The 15,653-nt window shown below is 42.9% G+C and overlaps 1 protein-coding gene across 1 annotated transcript in view; it reads left to right on the top strand.

Moving 5' to 3' along the window:
* Positions 1-15,290, top strand: part of LOC139546462 (MORC family CW-type zinc finger protein 3-like) — a 28,431-nt gene extending 13,141 nt beyond the window's left edge. The window contains exons 13-19 of the mRNA XM_071354863.1: positions 8,207-8,249; positions 8,412-8,525; positions 8,649-8,805; positions 8,895-8,979; positions 9,152-10,316; positions 10,574-10,797; positions 12,265-15,290. Coding sequence (XP_071210964.1) covers positions 8,207-8,249; positions 8,412-8,525; positions 8,649-8,805; positions 8,895-8,979; positions 9,152-10,316; positions 10,574-10,797; positions 12,265-12,412 — 1,936 coding nt within the window. The 3' untranslated portion in view covers positions 12,413-15,290. The remainder of the gene's footprint in view (positions 1-8,206; positions 8,250-8,411; positions 8,526-8,648; positions 8,806-8,894; positions 8,980-9,151; positions 10,317-10,573; positions 10,798-12,264) is intronic.
* The last annotated feature ends 363 nt before the right edge of the window (positions 15,291-15,653 follow it).

Here is a 15,653-nt window from a genome sequence, read left to right as displayed (position 1 = left end):
CCTTGATGATCTTTTTTGCCTTCCTGTTACATTGGGTGTTGTAGGTGTCTTGGATGGCAGGTAGTTTGCCCCCGGTGATGCGTTGTGCAGACCGCACCACCCTCTGTAGAGCCCTGTGGTTGTGGGCGGTGCAGTTGCCGTACCAGGCGGTGATACAGCCCGACAGGATGCTCTCGATTGTGCACCTGTAGAAGTTAGTGCGGTTCTTTGGTGACAAGCCACATTTTTTCAGCCTCCTGAGGTTGAAGAGGCGCTGTTGCGCCTTCTTCACCACACTGTCTGTGTGTGTGGACCATTTCAGTTTGTCTGTGAAATGTACACCGAGGAACTTAAAACTTTCCACCTTCTCCACTACTGTCCCGTCTGTGGATACAGGGGTGCTCCCTCTGCTGTTTACTGAAGTCCACGATATTCTCTTTTGTTTTGCTGACATTGAGTGACAAGTTATTTTCCTAAAACCACACTCCGACCACCCTTACCTCCTCAATGTAGGCTGTCTCGTCGTTATTGGTAATCAAGCCTACCGCTGTAGTGTCGTCTACTAACTTGATGATTGAGTTGGACCCTTGCCTGGCCACGCAGTCATGGTTGAACAGGGAGTACAGGTGGGAGCTGAGAACGCACCCCTGTGAGGCTCCAGTGTTGAGGATCAGTGGAGTGGAGTTGTTGTTTCCTACCTTCACCGCCTGGGGGCGGCCCGTCAGGAAGTCAAGGACCCAATTGCACAGGGCGGGGTACATAGGTATTCCTCTTGTCCAGATGGGATAGGTTAGTGTGATGTTGATTGCATCGTCTGTGGACCTATTGGGGCAGTAAGCAAATTGGAGTGGATCTCGGGTGACGGTTAGGGTGGAGGTGATATGATCCTTGACTAGTCTCTCAAAGTACTTCATGATGACAGAAGTGAGTGCTACAGGGTGATAGTCATTTAGTTTAGTTACCTTAGCTTTCTTGGGAACAGGGATTGAATATGTCCATAAACACGCCAGTCAGCTGGTCTGCGCATGCTCTGAGGACGCGGCTAGGGATGCCGTCTGGGCCGGCAGCCTTGCGAGGGTTAAACCTTTTAAATGTTTTACTCACGTCTGCCACGGAGAAGGAGAGCCCACAGTCTTTGGTAGTGGGCTGCGTCGGTGTCACTGTATTGTTCTCAAAGCGCACAAAATAAGTTGTTTAATTTGTCTGGAAGCAAGACGTCGATGTCCGGGGCAGGGCTGGTTTTCTTTTTGTAGTCCGTGATTGTCTGTAGACCCCGCCACCTACGTCTCGTGTTTGAGCCGTTGAATTGCGACTCCACTTTGTCTCTATACTGACACTTTGCTTGTTTGATTGCCTTGCGGAGGGAATAACTACACTGTTTTTATTTGGCCATGTTTCCAGTCGCCTTGCCATGATTAAATGCGGTGGTATGTGCTTTCAGTTTTGCGCGAATGCCGCCATCCATCCACGGTTTCTGGTTTGGATAGGTTTTATTAGTCACAGTGGGTAGAACATCTCCTATACACTTCCTTATAAACTCACTCACCGAGTCAGCGTATACGTCAATGTTATTGTCTGAGGCTACCCGGAACATATCCCAGTCCACGAGATCGAAGCAATCTTGAAGCGTGGAATCCGATTGGTCAGACCAGCGTTGGATAGACCTAAGCACTGGCGCTTCCTGTTTTAGTTTCTGCCTATAGGAGGGGAGCAACAAGATGGAGTCATGGTCGGATTTGCCAAAAGGAGGGCGGGGCCTTGTATGCATCGCGGAAGTTAGAGTAGCAATGGTCGAGCGTGTTATTAACGCGTGTACTGCAATCGATACGTTGATTTGAATTTAGGTAGCTTTGTTCTCAAATTAGCTTTGTTAAAATCCCCAGCTAAAATAAATACAGCCTCAGGATATATTGTTTCCAGTTTAGTTCCTTGACGATTGTCTTAGTATCCGCTTGAGGGGGGATATACACGGCTGTGACGATATCCTAGGAGAGTTCTCTTGGGAGATAATACGGTTGGCATTTGCTTGTGAGGAATTTTAGGTCAGGTGAACAAAAGGACTTGAGTTCCTGTGTGTTACAATTACACCATGAGACATTAATCATGAAACATACACCTCCGCCCTTCTTACTGGAGAGATGTTTATTCCTGTCGGTGCGATGCACTGAAAATCCCGTTGGCTGTACAGACTCCGACAGCATGTCCCCAGCTAGCCATGTTTCTGTGAAACAGAGTATGTTACAATCACGGATATCTTTTTGGAAAGCAACTCTTGCCTTGATTTTGTCTACTTAACTTCTTTGGGACAGGGGGGCAGTATTGAGTAGCTTGGATAAAAAGGTGCCCAGAGTAAACTGCCTGCTACTCTGTCCTAAAAGCTAGAATATGCATATTATTAGTAGATTTGGATGGAAAACACTCTGAAGTTTCTAAAACTGTTTGAATGATGTCTGTGAGTAAAACAGAACTCATATGGCAGGCAAAAACCTGAGAAAAGAAATCCAACCAGGAAGTGGGAAATCTGAGGTTGGTCGTTTTTCAACTCATGCCCTATTGAAGATACAGTGGGATACTGGTCATGTTGCACTTCCTAAGGCTTCCACTAGATGTCAACCGTCTTTAGAACTTTGTTTGATGCTCCTACTGTGAAGTGGGGCCGAATGAGAGGGGATTGAGTAAGGTCTGCCATGAGCTGAACATGCGCTGACCATGCGCGTTCACGTGAGAGCGAGCTCTGTTCCATCGCATTTCTGAAGACAAGGGAATTCTTGAAGATTTATGTTAAAAACATCCTAAAGATTGATTGTATACTGATTATATACGTTTGACATGTTTCTACGGACTGTAATATGACTTTTCGTCTGAACTTTTGCCTGGACCTGCGCGCGCGTCGTGAGTTTAGATTGTGATCATCAAAGGTAAGTGAATGTTTATGATGTTATTTCTGACTTCTGTTGACTGCACAATATGGAGGATATATTTTTGTCTTGTTTGGGCTCTGAGCGCCGTACTCAGATTATTGCATGATTTGCTTTTTCCGGAAAGCTTTTTGAAATCTGACACAGCGGTTGCATTAAGGAGAAGTGTATCTAAAGTTCCATGCATAACACTTGTATTTTCATCAACATTTATAATGAGTATTTCTGTAAATTGATGTGGCTCTCTGTAAAATCATCGGATGTTTTTGGAACTACTGAACATAACGCGCCAATGTATACTGAGATGTTTTGATATAAATATGAACTTTATCGAACGAAACATACATGTATTGTGTAACATAAAGTTCTATGAGTGTCATCTGATGAAGATCATCAAAGGTTAGTGATTCATTTTAACTCTATTTATGCTTTTTGTGACTCCTCTCTTTGGCTGGAAAAATGGCTGTGTTTTTCTGTGGCTATGTACTGACCTAACACAATCGTTTGGTTTGCTTTCGTCGTAAAGCCTTTTTGAAATCTGACACGTTGGCTCTCCTCCAGCGGCGTTGTATTGGGTCGGCCTCTGGAATCGGTTCAAATGCCGTGAGAAGTGCAGACAAAGGATCTACGTATACCGGTGACATTATTTGATAACTGGTTAGATGCCGTTATGTATTTCAAAACGTAGCTGTAAGCTAGGGGTTGATAGCAACTGGCTGACGCATACAGTGCTAATGTAACGTTAGCAGGCTGGTAGGGCTAACAACCATACAAGCTGATTTGTAACAAAAAATTACATTTAAACCAGTAGTCATGAGTGCAAACGATTTGGTTTAATTTATGACATGAATTTGACATTCTAAGGAATTCTGATTTGGTTTTATGTAATAACTTGAAAAATGGAAAGTGAGGTAACTTTGCTTTGGGACTTTTGATGTGTATACTAATGCAAATCCATATGTTACATGTGGTTACGTTTATACTACCTACCCTTTAAACGATGAATGAGCAGTGGCAAATTCAAATACTTCCCATTCAAGCCTATGGAGCTTTTTTATTAACAATTAAAATGCTTATAGTTCAAAAAGTATAAATGGTATCAAAATTCTGAATGCAAGAAATCTAAGTTAGGTAATTCTGCACGTGTGAACATTGGTTTGGAGTTGATAGCTTAAACGGTGAAAGGAGATAACTAGAATAAAAGAAATTAGCATTCAAGCCCATGGGTCTTTTTGCCATTAAAATGCATTGGGAGCTCATTTAAATATTGTTGTAGTACAAAAAGTATAAATGCTATAAAAATATTTTCTCAAGCAATACAAGTTGGGGCAGTCTGTAGGTTTTAAAAGTTTGTTTCGTATTCATAACTTCAATTGTTTAAGCTCTAGAGTGGATGGAAGAAATATAATTATAACTACAGTGGGGAGAACAAGTATTTGATACACTGATGATTTTGCAGGTTTTCCTACTTACAAAGCATGTAGAGGTCTTTAATTTTTTATCATAGGTACACTTCAACTGTGAGAGACGGAATCTAAAACAAAAATCCAGAAAATCACATTGTATGATTTTTTTAAAGTAATGTATTTGCATTTTATTGCATGACATAAGTATTTGAATACCTACCAACCAGTAAGAATTCCGGCTCTCACAGACCTGTTAGTTTTTCTTTAAGAAGCCCTCCTGTTCTCCGTTCATTACCTGTATTAACTGCACCTGTTTGAACTCGTTACCTGTATAAAAGACACCTGTCCACACACTCAATCAAACAGACTCCAACCTCTCCACAATGGCCAAGACCAGAGAGCTGTGTAAGGACATCAGGGCTAAAATTGTAGACCTGCACAATGCTGGGATGGGCTACAGGACAATAGGCAAGCAGCTTGGTGAGAAGGCAACAACTGTTGCCGCAATTATTAGAAAATGGAAGAAGTTCAAGATGACGGTCAATCACCTTCGGTCTGGGGCTCCATGCAAGATCTCACCTCGTGGGGCATCAATGATCATCAAAAATCCAGAAAATCACATTGTATGATTTTTAAGTAATTCATTTGCATTTTATTGCATGACATAAGTATTTGATACATCAGAAAAGCAGACCTTAATATTTGGTACAGAAACCTTTGTTTGCAATTACAGAGATCATACGTTTCCTGTAGTTCTTGACCAGGTTTGCACACACTGCAGCAGCGATTTTGGCCCACTCCTCCATACAGACAGGGGGTACCTGTCCACACACTCAATCAAACAGACTCCAACCTCTCCACAATGGCCAAGACCAGAGAGCTGTGTAAGGACATCAGGGATGTACCCCCTCCGACGCGTGGCTCCAGCTGCAGGACGCTGTCAAAGGGGATGAACCCGGGGATCAGGAGCAGACCGGCACCCCTGCTGATGTGCAAGAACCTGTCACGCCAGCTGAGGCACGGGAACCTGACAGATCACTTGAGCCATGAAAGCCCAACGATCCGGCTGAGGCAGGGGAGCCTGTAGCAGTTCCCGGGCCCAACGTCATTACTCTGTCCATATACTTTTGGTCATGTAGTGTGTCAACCTTAATACATTGGATTGTGGGGCAATCGCATCACACATTTTATCAGAAATACCTACACTCTCACTACTACACTTTTTTAATACACTCTCCTAGAATACCACAGTATATGGAAAATGTGATAATAGAGTACAGAAGACAAGGAGGGATTGAAGTTTTAAATTAAACTTTTATCACAACGGTTTGGACAACAGCAGGATTTTCTTGAAGTTCTCTCTGGGCTGAATCGGGATCAGTGGGAAGAGGGACCCACTGACAGGATAAGGTCACCCATTCCCTCATAGCACCTCTGCCCCCAGGGGGATACACAAGTCGAGTCACTAGTTCAATTTCAATCTACTTTAAGTTATAAACAAAGCAAATTGATAGAATTTGCAGGAAATGTTCATAACATGATTTTGTCTGATTTACGTAATCGGACAGGGACACAGAAGATTGTGTGACTTATCCTTCAGAGCTGTTAGGAAAGAAAAGTCTGTGTCAAATACTGTATGTTCAAATACTATACTTTGAGAGTTTTCTCTAGCCTGCCTGGAGTGTCAGATGGCCAGGGTTTGCAATTTTGGGACTATTCTATTGGTCCATTAAGCCAGGCAAGCTCAATCAAGCAAAAATAAAGTGTGTGTGTGGGTACATGTAGTGATTCACACCTGTATCCCGAAGCCCTGGGCTAATGCAACCAGTGCTACGTTCTATCTAGAGTCCTGCATGGGCATGACTTTTTAGCGCAAGCCCTACCCAGGCCTGATTGCTCAACCCGAAATTAGAAATACAGTAACTTCCTTCGTTAGTATTTATAGCTGATCATCTCTGTCTGTCCCTAGCTCCCAGTGTTGCCCCATGCACTGAGTATCCGTAGACATGGCTCCGTTTGGGCTGCTCAATGATGACACGAGAGAGCTGTAAGCTGACAATAGCTAGCTACTTTTCGTCACTTTAAACAGCTGTAACTTTGAATGAAAATTTTAGTTTTGTAAAAGTTCAGACAAAGTAGTTGATGCGGTTACTCAAACACTTGTCCTTTTTGATTGGTAACAGATCAATCTGTTCTGTTTCCAGATTTGAATAGCAGATAAGTAGACCAAGAAGTCATGCCCTCTAACTTGTTGGGAAAATGTTTAAAATGTCAGTTATTTATATATCGTTGGCACGGTAAGTAAAACCGCTATATTGATTGATTGGTAGAATATATTATTGTTCCGATTTCAGATTTGAAAAGCAGAGAAGTAGCTCATTTGTGTCATTTTGCTTTGTTGCATTTACAGTGAATGGAATGTTAAAAGTGGTGTCACAATGGGACCTTTTAGAATGTTGATGAAATCCCATGAAAGTGGATGGAGGACAAAAATAAGGACAAAAATCTTAACAATTTAAAAAAGTATAAAAGATGTCAAAAAGTTGTAAGTGCAAAAGAATAAGAAGTATGTTGAAGATTTAAAGTGGGGGACAATTTTTTTGCCAACTGCTTCAGCAAGCACACCTAACTGTTGACTTGACAGATTAATGTGCAAGTTCTCACTTCATTTTGCAACACAGTAGGCAAGGAGTTGACGTTGTACCGTCAGGTCCATTATTGGCACCCTGATAAAGATGAACAAAAAATGATGTATACAGTAAATCTAAATTCTGTGCTATATTGTTTTATTATTTTATATACATTGCTTAGAGAAAGATTTTGTTTAACAAGTAATATTTTGTTCTAAAAAAGATAATGTCAAAAGTATTTGTACTCTTGTAAATTAATTAATCTCAGTTTAAGGAACTGTATTGTGGCCTTTCGTGGCTTCCTGTTTCACTGGGGTATAAACATTAGGTAACATGCATGTAAATTCCTTGTCATCCATCACCATGGGAAAAGAACTCACAAACGAAAAGAGACATGGTTGTTGACCTTCATAAATCTGGCAATGGCAAAAAAGAAGATACTACCTATTAGGGCAACAATTTAGAAGTTTAAAACCGTTGGAAGAGTGGTAAACTTGCCTAGTATTGGATGCATGTGTATCTTGTCCCCACGCACAGTGAGGAAGATGGTTCAGGAGGCAAAAAAAGTAGGAGAATTACAAAACTTTGTCACATCACCGGGTCACCACGTCTCCAAATCTAGAATAAGACGCCACCTCCATGCCAATAGGTTCCTTAGAATGGTTGCAAGAAAAAGCCTTTATTGAGAGCAACAAACAAATGTACATGCCTAGAGTTTGATAAACAGCATTGCCACTTGGATTGGAACCGGTGCTATGGTCAGATGACAGAGCTCTGTGGGCATGCACACCAGTCAGTGGTGGGTTTGGTGACAAAATAAGGATGTATGTGCAGAAAATAACCGCATACCTACTGTAAAATATGGTGGTGGATCTTGACTAAAAGGTCAATGTTATGGTGCTATTTTGCTTCCAATGGTCCTGGGGCACTTGTTAAGGTCAACAGCATCATTAACTTTACCAAATACCAGGACATTTTAGCCAAAAACTTGGTTGCCTCCCCTTGGAGGCTGAAACTTGGAGGCCGCAAGTGAAACTTCCAGCAAGACAATATCCCCAAGCACACATCAAAATCGAGAAATTGTTAATTGACGACAAAATCAGTCTCCTGACTTGAACCCCATTGAAAACCTTTTGCTCATCTTTATCAAGGGTGCCAATCATTTCGGACCTGATAGGCGATTCCATAGAATGTGTATGATGTCAGCAGGTGAGATTTAATGCAATTATGGCTTTTAATTTTCAAATAAATTAAACTGTGCTTTATTTCACAGTGAAAGGAACACCAAAATGCAGCAGGAGTGGAAACGACAACAGGTTAGCTATTTCTGTGTGTGTCTGTCTGCCTGTCTATGTATGTGTCACACCCTGGTTCATGCCTACACATGATTTGTTCTACCTTATATTTTGTGTACCCTGCCCAAACTACCCTGTTGTGTATGTCCTAATGCCCGGCTCTGGGGTGTGTGTGTGTGTCAGTATGAAGATGAGCAGAAGAAGGCAGAGCGGATGCGGATCGCAGCACTGGCTCGGCAGAACGAGGCTCTGAGGCGCCAACAGGAGGACCTGAAACTGCAGCTTATAAAGACATCAGTGGGTCTAGATATGTCATATAGCAGCACCTAGTACAGAGGCGAGGAGGACTAGCTAGTTGAATAAAAACAGCCAATACAAAGTCTTCCTACTCATGTCCTTCCCTTCCTCTGTCGTTTGTAGAGCTTCAGGACAGCTGTACAGATGTCTCCAGCTTCTGCTCCCCCCACAGTCAGAGTTAATGTGAAGGCACCACTGAGCACTAGGGCTACCACAGCATCACCACTCAGTGCTAGGCCCAGATCATCTCCTCTCAGGATCTCTCCCCTTACACAATCAGGTACGTCTACTGTGAACTGCGTATGTTATGTTGATGGGGATGTTTTTGATAATGTAGGTGTTGATATAAATGTATATCTCTCTTCATAGGGACCAGCCCTTCCTCCAACCACATGCCCATCATCTCTAGCGTTTGCTCTCTTTCAACCCCTCCAGCCCCTTCAACACCTTCAAGGTAGGGCCACTGTCTGAGTGGTAGTCTCTCTTCTCTTGTATGCTCTCTCTCGCTCTCTGTCTCTCTCGTAGTGTTTGTACTACGTATCATTGCCACAAGGGACAGAGAATTTCTGTCAATAATCATTGTTATTTGTTTAATGGTGCATAATAAGCCCCCATATCCTCTGTAGAATGAAGAGAACATTGGCCATGACCTCTGAAAGGGACACCAAAAGACCCAGGGTGAACGGTTTCCACCAAAACACCTCTATGGGATCCGCATCAACGGCAGCAGAGACGAATGTGTCATCCCCATCAGTCATCATCCCTATTGACGATGACGATGATGAGATCACAGATGACGATGACATTGTTATCTTGGAGACCAACAGCACCCCTATTCCAAAGAAGGCAACCTTTGACATGGCCAAGGTAAAGTCAGAGAGTAGGGCTGTGGAAACACCTTCTGGCACTGGCAACATTAGGACCAATGGCATAGGAACAAGCTCCGTGGAGACGGGAACCGCAGCGACCAACCTCTCCCCTCTACCACCTTCCTCAGAGCAGATGAGCATCACCACCCAGACAGACATACGGGGCGAAGTGAAGGATGAAGAGGAGCAGCGAAAGAAAAAGGAGGAAGTAGAAAAGGAGAAGGAGAGAATAGAGAACCGGACAAAAGTGAAGAACAAAGAAGAGGATGACAAGAAGAGGGAGAAGGAGGAAAGAGATAGGAAGAGAACAGAACCAGGCCCATCCTCTGCAGGCCTATCCTCTGCAGGCCTATCCTCTGCAGGCCCATCCTCTGCAGGCCCCTCCACACCAGGCCCCTCCACACCAGGCCCCTCCACACCAGGCCCATCCTCTGCAGGCCCATCCTCTGCAGGCCCATCCTCTGCAGGCCCATCCTCTGCAGCCCCATCCACACCAGGCCCATCCACACCAGGCCCATCCACACCAGGTCCATCCTCTGCAGGCCCATTTTCTGCTGGCCCATCTGTCCCAGACCCATCAGACCTTCCTCGGATTGACTTCCGTAACCTGTCAGAGGCCCAGGATCAGCAAGATCAGCTGCTGGAGCTAATGCAGGCTGCAGCCCATGAGAGGGACCAGTTCAAGGAGCAGGTCCACAAGCTGACCTGCCAGCTCCATGACCTGGAGGGCAGCATGCAGGAGCATTCCCGGGCCGCTGTGAAGAGAGAGCAATGCCACCTGGCCTGTCAGACTGGAGCAGGGGATGGAGAACGAGAGCAGGCAGAGGGGAGTAAGGTCAGTGACCAGCTGGCTGTACAGGTAGACACTCTGCTCCAGGACCTCAGCAACGCCAACTGTGAACGTGACATGCTACGCTCCCAGGTGAGTGGCCATTTTATCCCCCCTACCTTTATAAGTATGCTGTTGATATTTTACCATACCATGAAAAAGGCTAGCTTGATGGAAACCTGATGTACCAGGTGTGTGGAGGATGATGAGGTGGTGATGGGGCAATGCATCATACTGTGTGTAAGTGAACATGAATCAGTTTGTCTATCTGATGTGATTTCTTATCTTCCTCCGCATAATCATCTGCCGTCCATTCCCTTTTGTGTCCCTGTCTACTCTCCCACCCCCAGGTGGAGGCTATGAAAGAGGAGAGGGGCAACCTCTGGTCCCAGTGTGAGACGCTGCAGCTGGACGTGGTGGAGCTGAGGAGGGAGAAACAAGAGTGGGAGAAAGAGAAAGAGGAGAGAGAGAAACAGGAGAGAGAAGCAGCTCAGGCTGCAGCTGCCCAGACAGAGAGGGGAGACGTAGCAGCCACTAGTGCTGCTAATGGCTCGACCTCGGAGGCACCCCAGACGTGAGGATAAGATTTTCACTTCTGTTTCCTTCAGTATTCTTGTATGGTCATCAACTCACCAGTGGGTTCAGAAAGTATTCATACCCCTTGACTTAATCCACCTTTTGTTGTGTTACAGCCTGAATTCAAAATGGATGAAATTGAAAAATGTTCTCACCCACAGAATACCTTATAATGACAGTGAAAACATGTTTTTAGACATTTTTGCACAATTATTGAAAATGAAATACAGAAATATCTAATTTACATATTATTCACACCCAAGTCAATACATGTTAGAAACATCTTTGGCAGTGATTACAGTTGTGAGTCTTTCTGGGTAAGTTTCTAAGAGCTTTGCACACCTGGATTGTACAATATTTGTAAATTATTGTTTTTTTAAATCTTCAAGCTCTTAAGTTGGTTGCTGATCATTGCTAGACAGCCTTTTAAGTCTTGCCATAGATTTTCAAGCAACTTTAAGTTTATTGTCCTGCTTAAAGGTTAATTTGTCTCCCATTGTCTGTTAGAATGCAGACTGAACCAGATTTTCCTCTAGGATTTTGCCTGTGCTTAGCTGTATTCTGTTTTGTCCTAAAATACTCTTTAGTTCTTGCCAAGGACAAGCATACCCATAACATGATGCAGCCACCACCATGCCTGGAAATATGAAGTGTGGTACTCAGTGATGTTTGTGTTGGATTTGCCCTAATCATAGCATTTTATATTCAGGACAGAAACTGCCTTATTTGCGAACAGGATTCATGTTTTGGAATATTTTTTATTCTGTACAGGCTTTCTTCTCTTCACTCTGTAATGTAGTGGAGTAACAATGTTGTTGATCCATCCTCAGTTTTCTCCTATCACAGCCATTAAACTCTGTTTTAATGTCACCATTGGCCTCATGGTGAAATCCCTGAGCATTTTCCTTCCTCTCCGGCAACTGAGTGTATTGATACACCATCCAAAGTGTAATAACTTCACCATGCTTAATTAAAGGGATATTCAATGTCTTCTTTAAAAAAATTATATTTATACCCATCTACCAATAGGTTCCCTTCTTTGCGAGGCATTGGAAAAACTGGTCTTTGTGGTTGAATCTGTTTGAAATTCACTGCTCAACTGAGGGACCTTACATATGATTATCTGTGGGGTACAGAGATGAGGTAGTCATTTAAAAAAAAAAAACTTATTACCTGACTTGTTAAGCACATTTTTACTCCAGAACTTATATAGGCCTACCAAAACAAAGGGGATGAATACTTATTGACTTAAGACATTTAAACTTTTCATTTTTTATTAATTTGTAAAAACATAATTCCACTTTGACATAATGGGGTATTGTGTTTAGGCCCGTGACAGTCAATTTAATCCATTTTAAATTCAGGCTGTAACACAACAAATTGTGGAGAAAGTCAAGGGGTGTGAATACTTTCTGAAGGCACTGTACATGAACACCCTTTTTCCCTTTGTCTGTCTCTCTCTCAGATTGAGGGAGCTTCGGAGGAGCATTGGTCGTCTCCTTGTCACGTTTGTCCCGGCTTTGGACCTCGAACAAGTCAACTACGACTGTCCAGTCATCGACGAGATCCTCGATCAGGTTCTTACTGATGTGGAGACGTTGGGGCCTGCGTAAGGGCCTGGGGCGGGATATGGATGGAGGGGTTGTCCTCCATCTAACTCTGTGAGGAGAGGCAGACCTGGAGATGGTCACAGAGACTTCCTGCCTCTCCTTTTACCTCGGCGTTTTTACACTTTTTAAATGTATTTTCTATGGATTTTTTACAAGTGAAAGAGGGAATGAACTGAAAAGTATTTATTTGTATTGCTGTACAAACACTTTTATATTGTTCCATGACCATGGTGGTACTTAATGATGCAACAAACAGTAAGCTATTTTGCACTGAAACTTTGGGGTTACTGAGTTCAACCTCTCCTTCTCACAAACACTTACTACTCCAATGTGGATGGAGGCTCTAGAATCTTGTCAGTGTTCCGGGAAGATGTTTTTCTCTTCGATAACAGGTGACCACAGTGAACTTTCCTGGAATGATGTCAGGAACAGAGGAGTTTTCACTTGATGAGTTAAGGGACGTAGTCTCCGCCATGATCTGCTCTGTGGCTTGGTAGAAGGACCCCCTTCTCTCCCAAAACAGATCTAGCCATCAGTTCTACATCGTTCCCAGATCAAGACAGATTAAGTTCAGTATTCAATGTTGCATTCACTCTTATGTGCTCATGTTCATTTATATGCTAAGAAATAATGAAGACTTTTTCACCCAAATCTTGAGTTAACATATATTTTTATTTTGTGTTGTATGTTTTATAACTAGGAGTACGATATCCATAACCTCTCCCCTCACTCTTGTCACACGTTTGTCTTATCAGAGTACTATCAATCCCTCTCTGTTCTTTTGAGCTGAGACTGATGTTTCTCTTGAAATAACAGGGTTTTTGCACTCCAGAGGATTTCAAACTTATTCCTACCTCTGGGACGCTAACAAAATTATTAAGTAAAAGTTAAGTTCCGTATGCGGGCGGAGATTGTAATGCAAGAGATGGGGGATGAGTCCAGAGAGGTGCAGTGCATTCAGACCCCTTGACTTTTTCCACATTTTGTTACGTTACAGCCTTATTCTAAAATTGATCAAATAGTTTCCCCCCCCCCCATCGATCTACACACAATACCCCATAATGACAAAGCAAAAACAGTTTGACAATTTTGCTAATTTATAAAAAATAAAACCTGAAATATTACATTTACATAAGTATTCAGACCCTTTGCTCAGTACTTTGTTGAAGCACCTTAGGCTGCGATTACAGCCTTGAGTCTTCTTAGGTTTTTTACGTTACAAGCTTGGCACCTGTATTTGGGGAGTTTCTCCCATTCTTCTCTGCAGATCCTCTCAAGCTCTGTCAAGTTGGATGGGCAGCGTTACTGCACAGCTATTTTCAGGTCTCTCCAGAGATGTTCGATCGGGTTAAAGTCTGGGCTCTGGCTGGGCCACTCAAGGACATTGAGACTTGTCCCAAAGCCACTCCTGCGTTGTCTTGGCTGTGTGCTTAGGGTCGTTGTCCTGTTAGAAGGTGAACCATCGCCCCAGTCTGAGGTACTGAGTGCTCTGGAGCAGGTTTTCATCAAGGATCTCTGTACTTTGCTCTGTTCATCTTTCCCTTGATCCTGTCTAGTCTCCCAGTCCCTGCCGCTGAAAAACATCCCCACATCATGATGCTGCCACCAACATGCTTCACCGTAGGGATGGTGCCATGTGTCCTCCAGACGTGACGCTTACCATTCAGGCCCAGGAGTTCAATCTTGGTTTCATCAGACCAGAGAATCTTGTTTCTCATGGACTTTAGGTGCCTTTTGGCAAACTCCAAGCGGGCTGTCATGTGTCTTTTACTGAGGAGTGGCTTCCATCTGGCCACTCTACCATAAAGGCCTGATTGGTGAAGTGCTGCAGAGATGGTTGTCCTTCTGGAAGGTTCTCCCATCTCAACAGAGTAACTCTAGAGCTCTGTCAGTGATCATCGTGTTCTTGGTCACCTCCCTGACCAAGGCCCTTCTCCCCCAATTGCTCAGTTTGGCCGGGCGGCCAGCTTGAGGAAGAGTCGTGGTGGATCCTAACTTCTTCCAATTAAGAATGGAGGAGGCCACTGTGTTCTTGGGGCCCTTAAATGCTGCAGAAATTTTTTGGTACCCTTCCCCAGATTTGTGCCTCGACACAATCAATTCTCATAGCTCTACGGATAATTCCCTTGACCTCATGGCTTGGTTTTTTCTCTGACAGGCACTGTCAACTGTGGGACCTTATAGACAGGTGTGTGCCTTTCCAAATCATGTCCAATCAAATTAATTTACCCCAGGTGGACTCCCAAGTTGTTGAAACATCAAGGATGATCAATGGAAACCAGATGCCCCTGAGCTCAATTTCAAGTCTCATTGCGAAAGTGTCTGAATACTTACGTAAATAAGGTGTTTTTTATTTTTAATAAATGAGCAAAAATGTCTGAACCTGTTTTTGCTTTGTCGGTATTGTGTGTAGATTGCTGAGGAAAAATATTTATTTAATCCATCTTAGAATAAGGCTGTAATGTAATTTTTTTGGGGGAAAAGTCAAGTGGTCTGAATACTTTCTGAAAGCACTGTATTTCAAAGCAGGATCAAATTGTTAGCCAGCACAAACTACTCCAAACTTTCTAGTTCATGAAGAAAGATTGACTCATTGAGGTCATGCAACTGACTCAATATCTTCAATGATCCATATTTAACTGAACCTTTTATTAATAAACTGGAAAATCAGCAGCTATATCTGGAATGTTTATCAAAGTTAACTGGTTAATTTATTCATCCTGGTTAATTTATTGATTTGTGATTCATCCCTCAATTGGGATTAGAGAGTGGGAATGTGCTTTGTTTTCTCGACACGAGGGAATTTTGGTTGTCCTTTTAGCAATGCAACTGTCCCGGATGTATTATTTCTTTAAAAAATATATTTATTTTTTTCACTGTTCTAACGAAGCGTTGACTTTTTTTTCAATGTATAGCCTCTACAAAAGATACATTAATGCTGTAATACATTACCAACATTGCTTCTAAAAGTATGCAATGAAAAAACAGACCTAGAAATCCCAATAACATTTACTGACTAACGAATCCTCTGTCACTTTCACAATTCCATACATGATCAGCAATAATTTACTGGATTGGGAAGGCATCAAAACTGAAACATTAAAGTCATTCGGTGTCATTAGAAGAGCACCTAGCTTCAAAACGAAAGTATATTTGCTGAATGGTTGGGCAATATAACAAATTTACAATTTACCTGAAATTACATTACATCAAACACTTACAAGGGCTTGCATGTCATCTGTTA

Source organism: Salvelinus alpinus, chromosome 20 (assembly GCF_045679555.1).
Source record: "Salvelinus alpinus chromosome 20, SLU_Salpinus.1, whole genome shotgun sequence".
Classification (NCBI taxonomy): Eukaryota; Metazoa; Chordata; class Actinopteri; order Salmoniformes; family Salmonidae; genus Salvelinus; species Salvelinus alpinus.
Note: the sequence above shows the minus strand (reverse complement) of the source record. Positions and strands in the feature narration are given on the sequence as shown.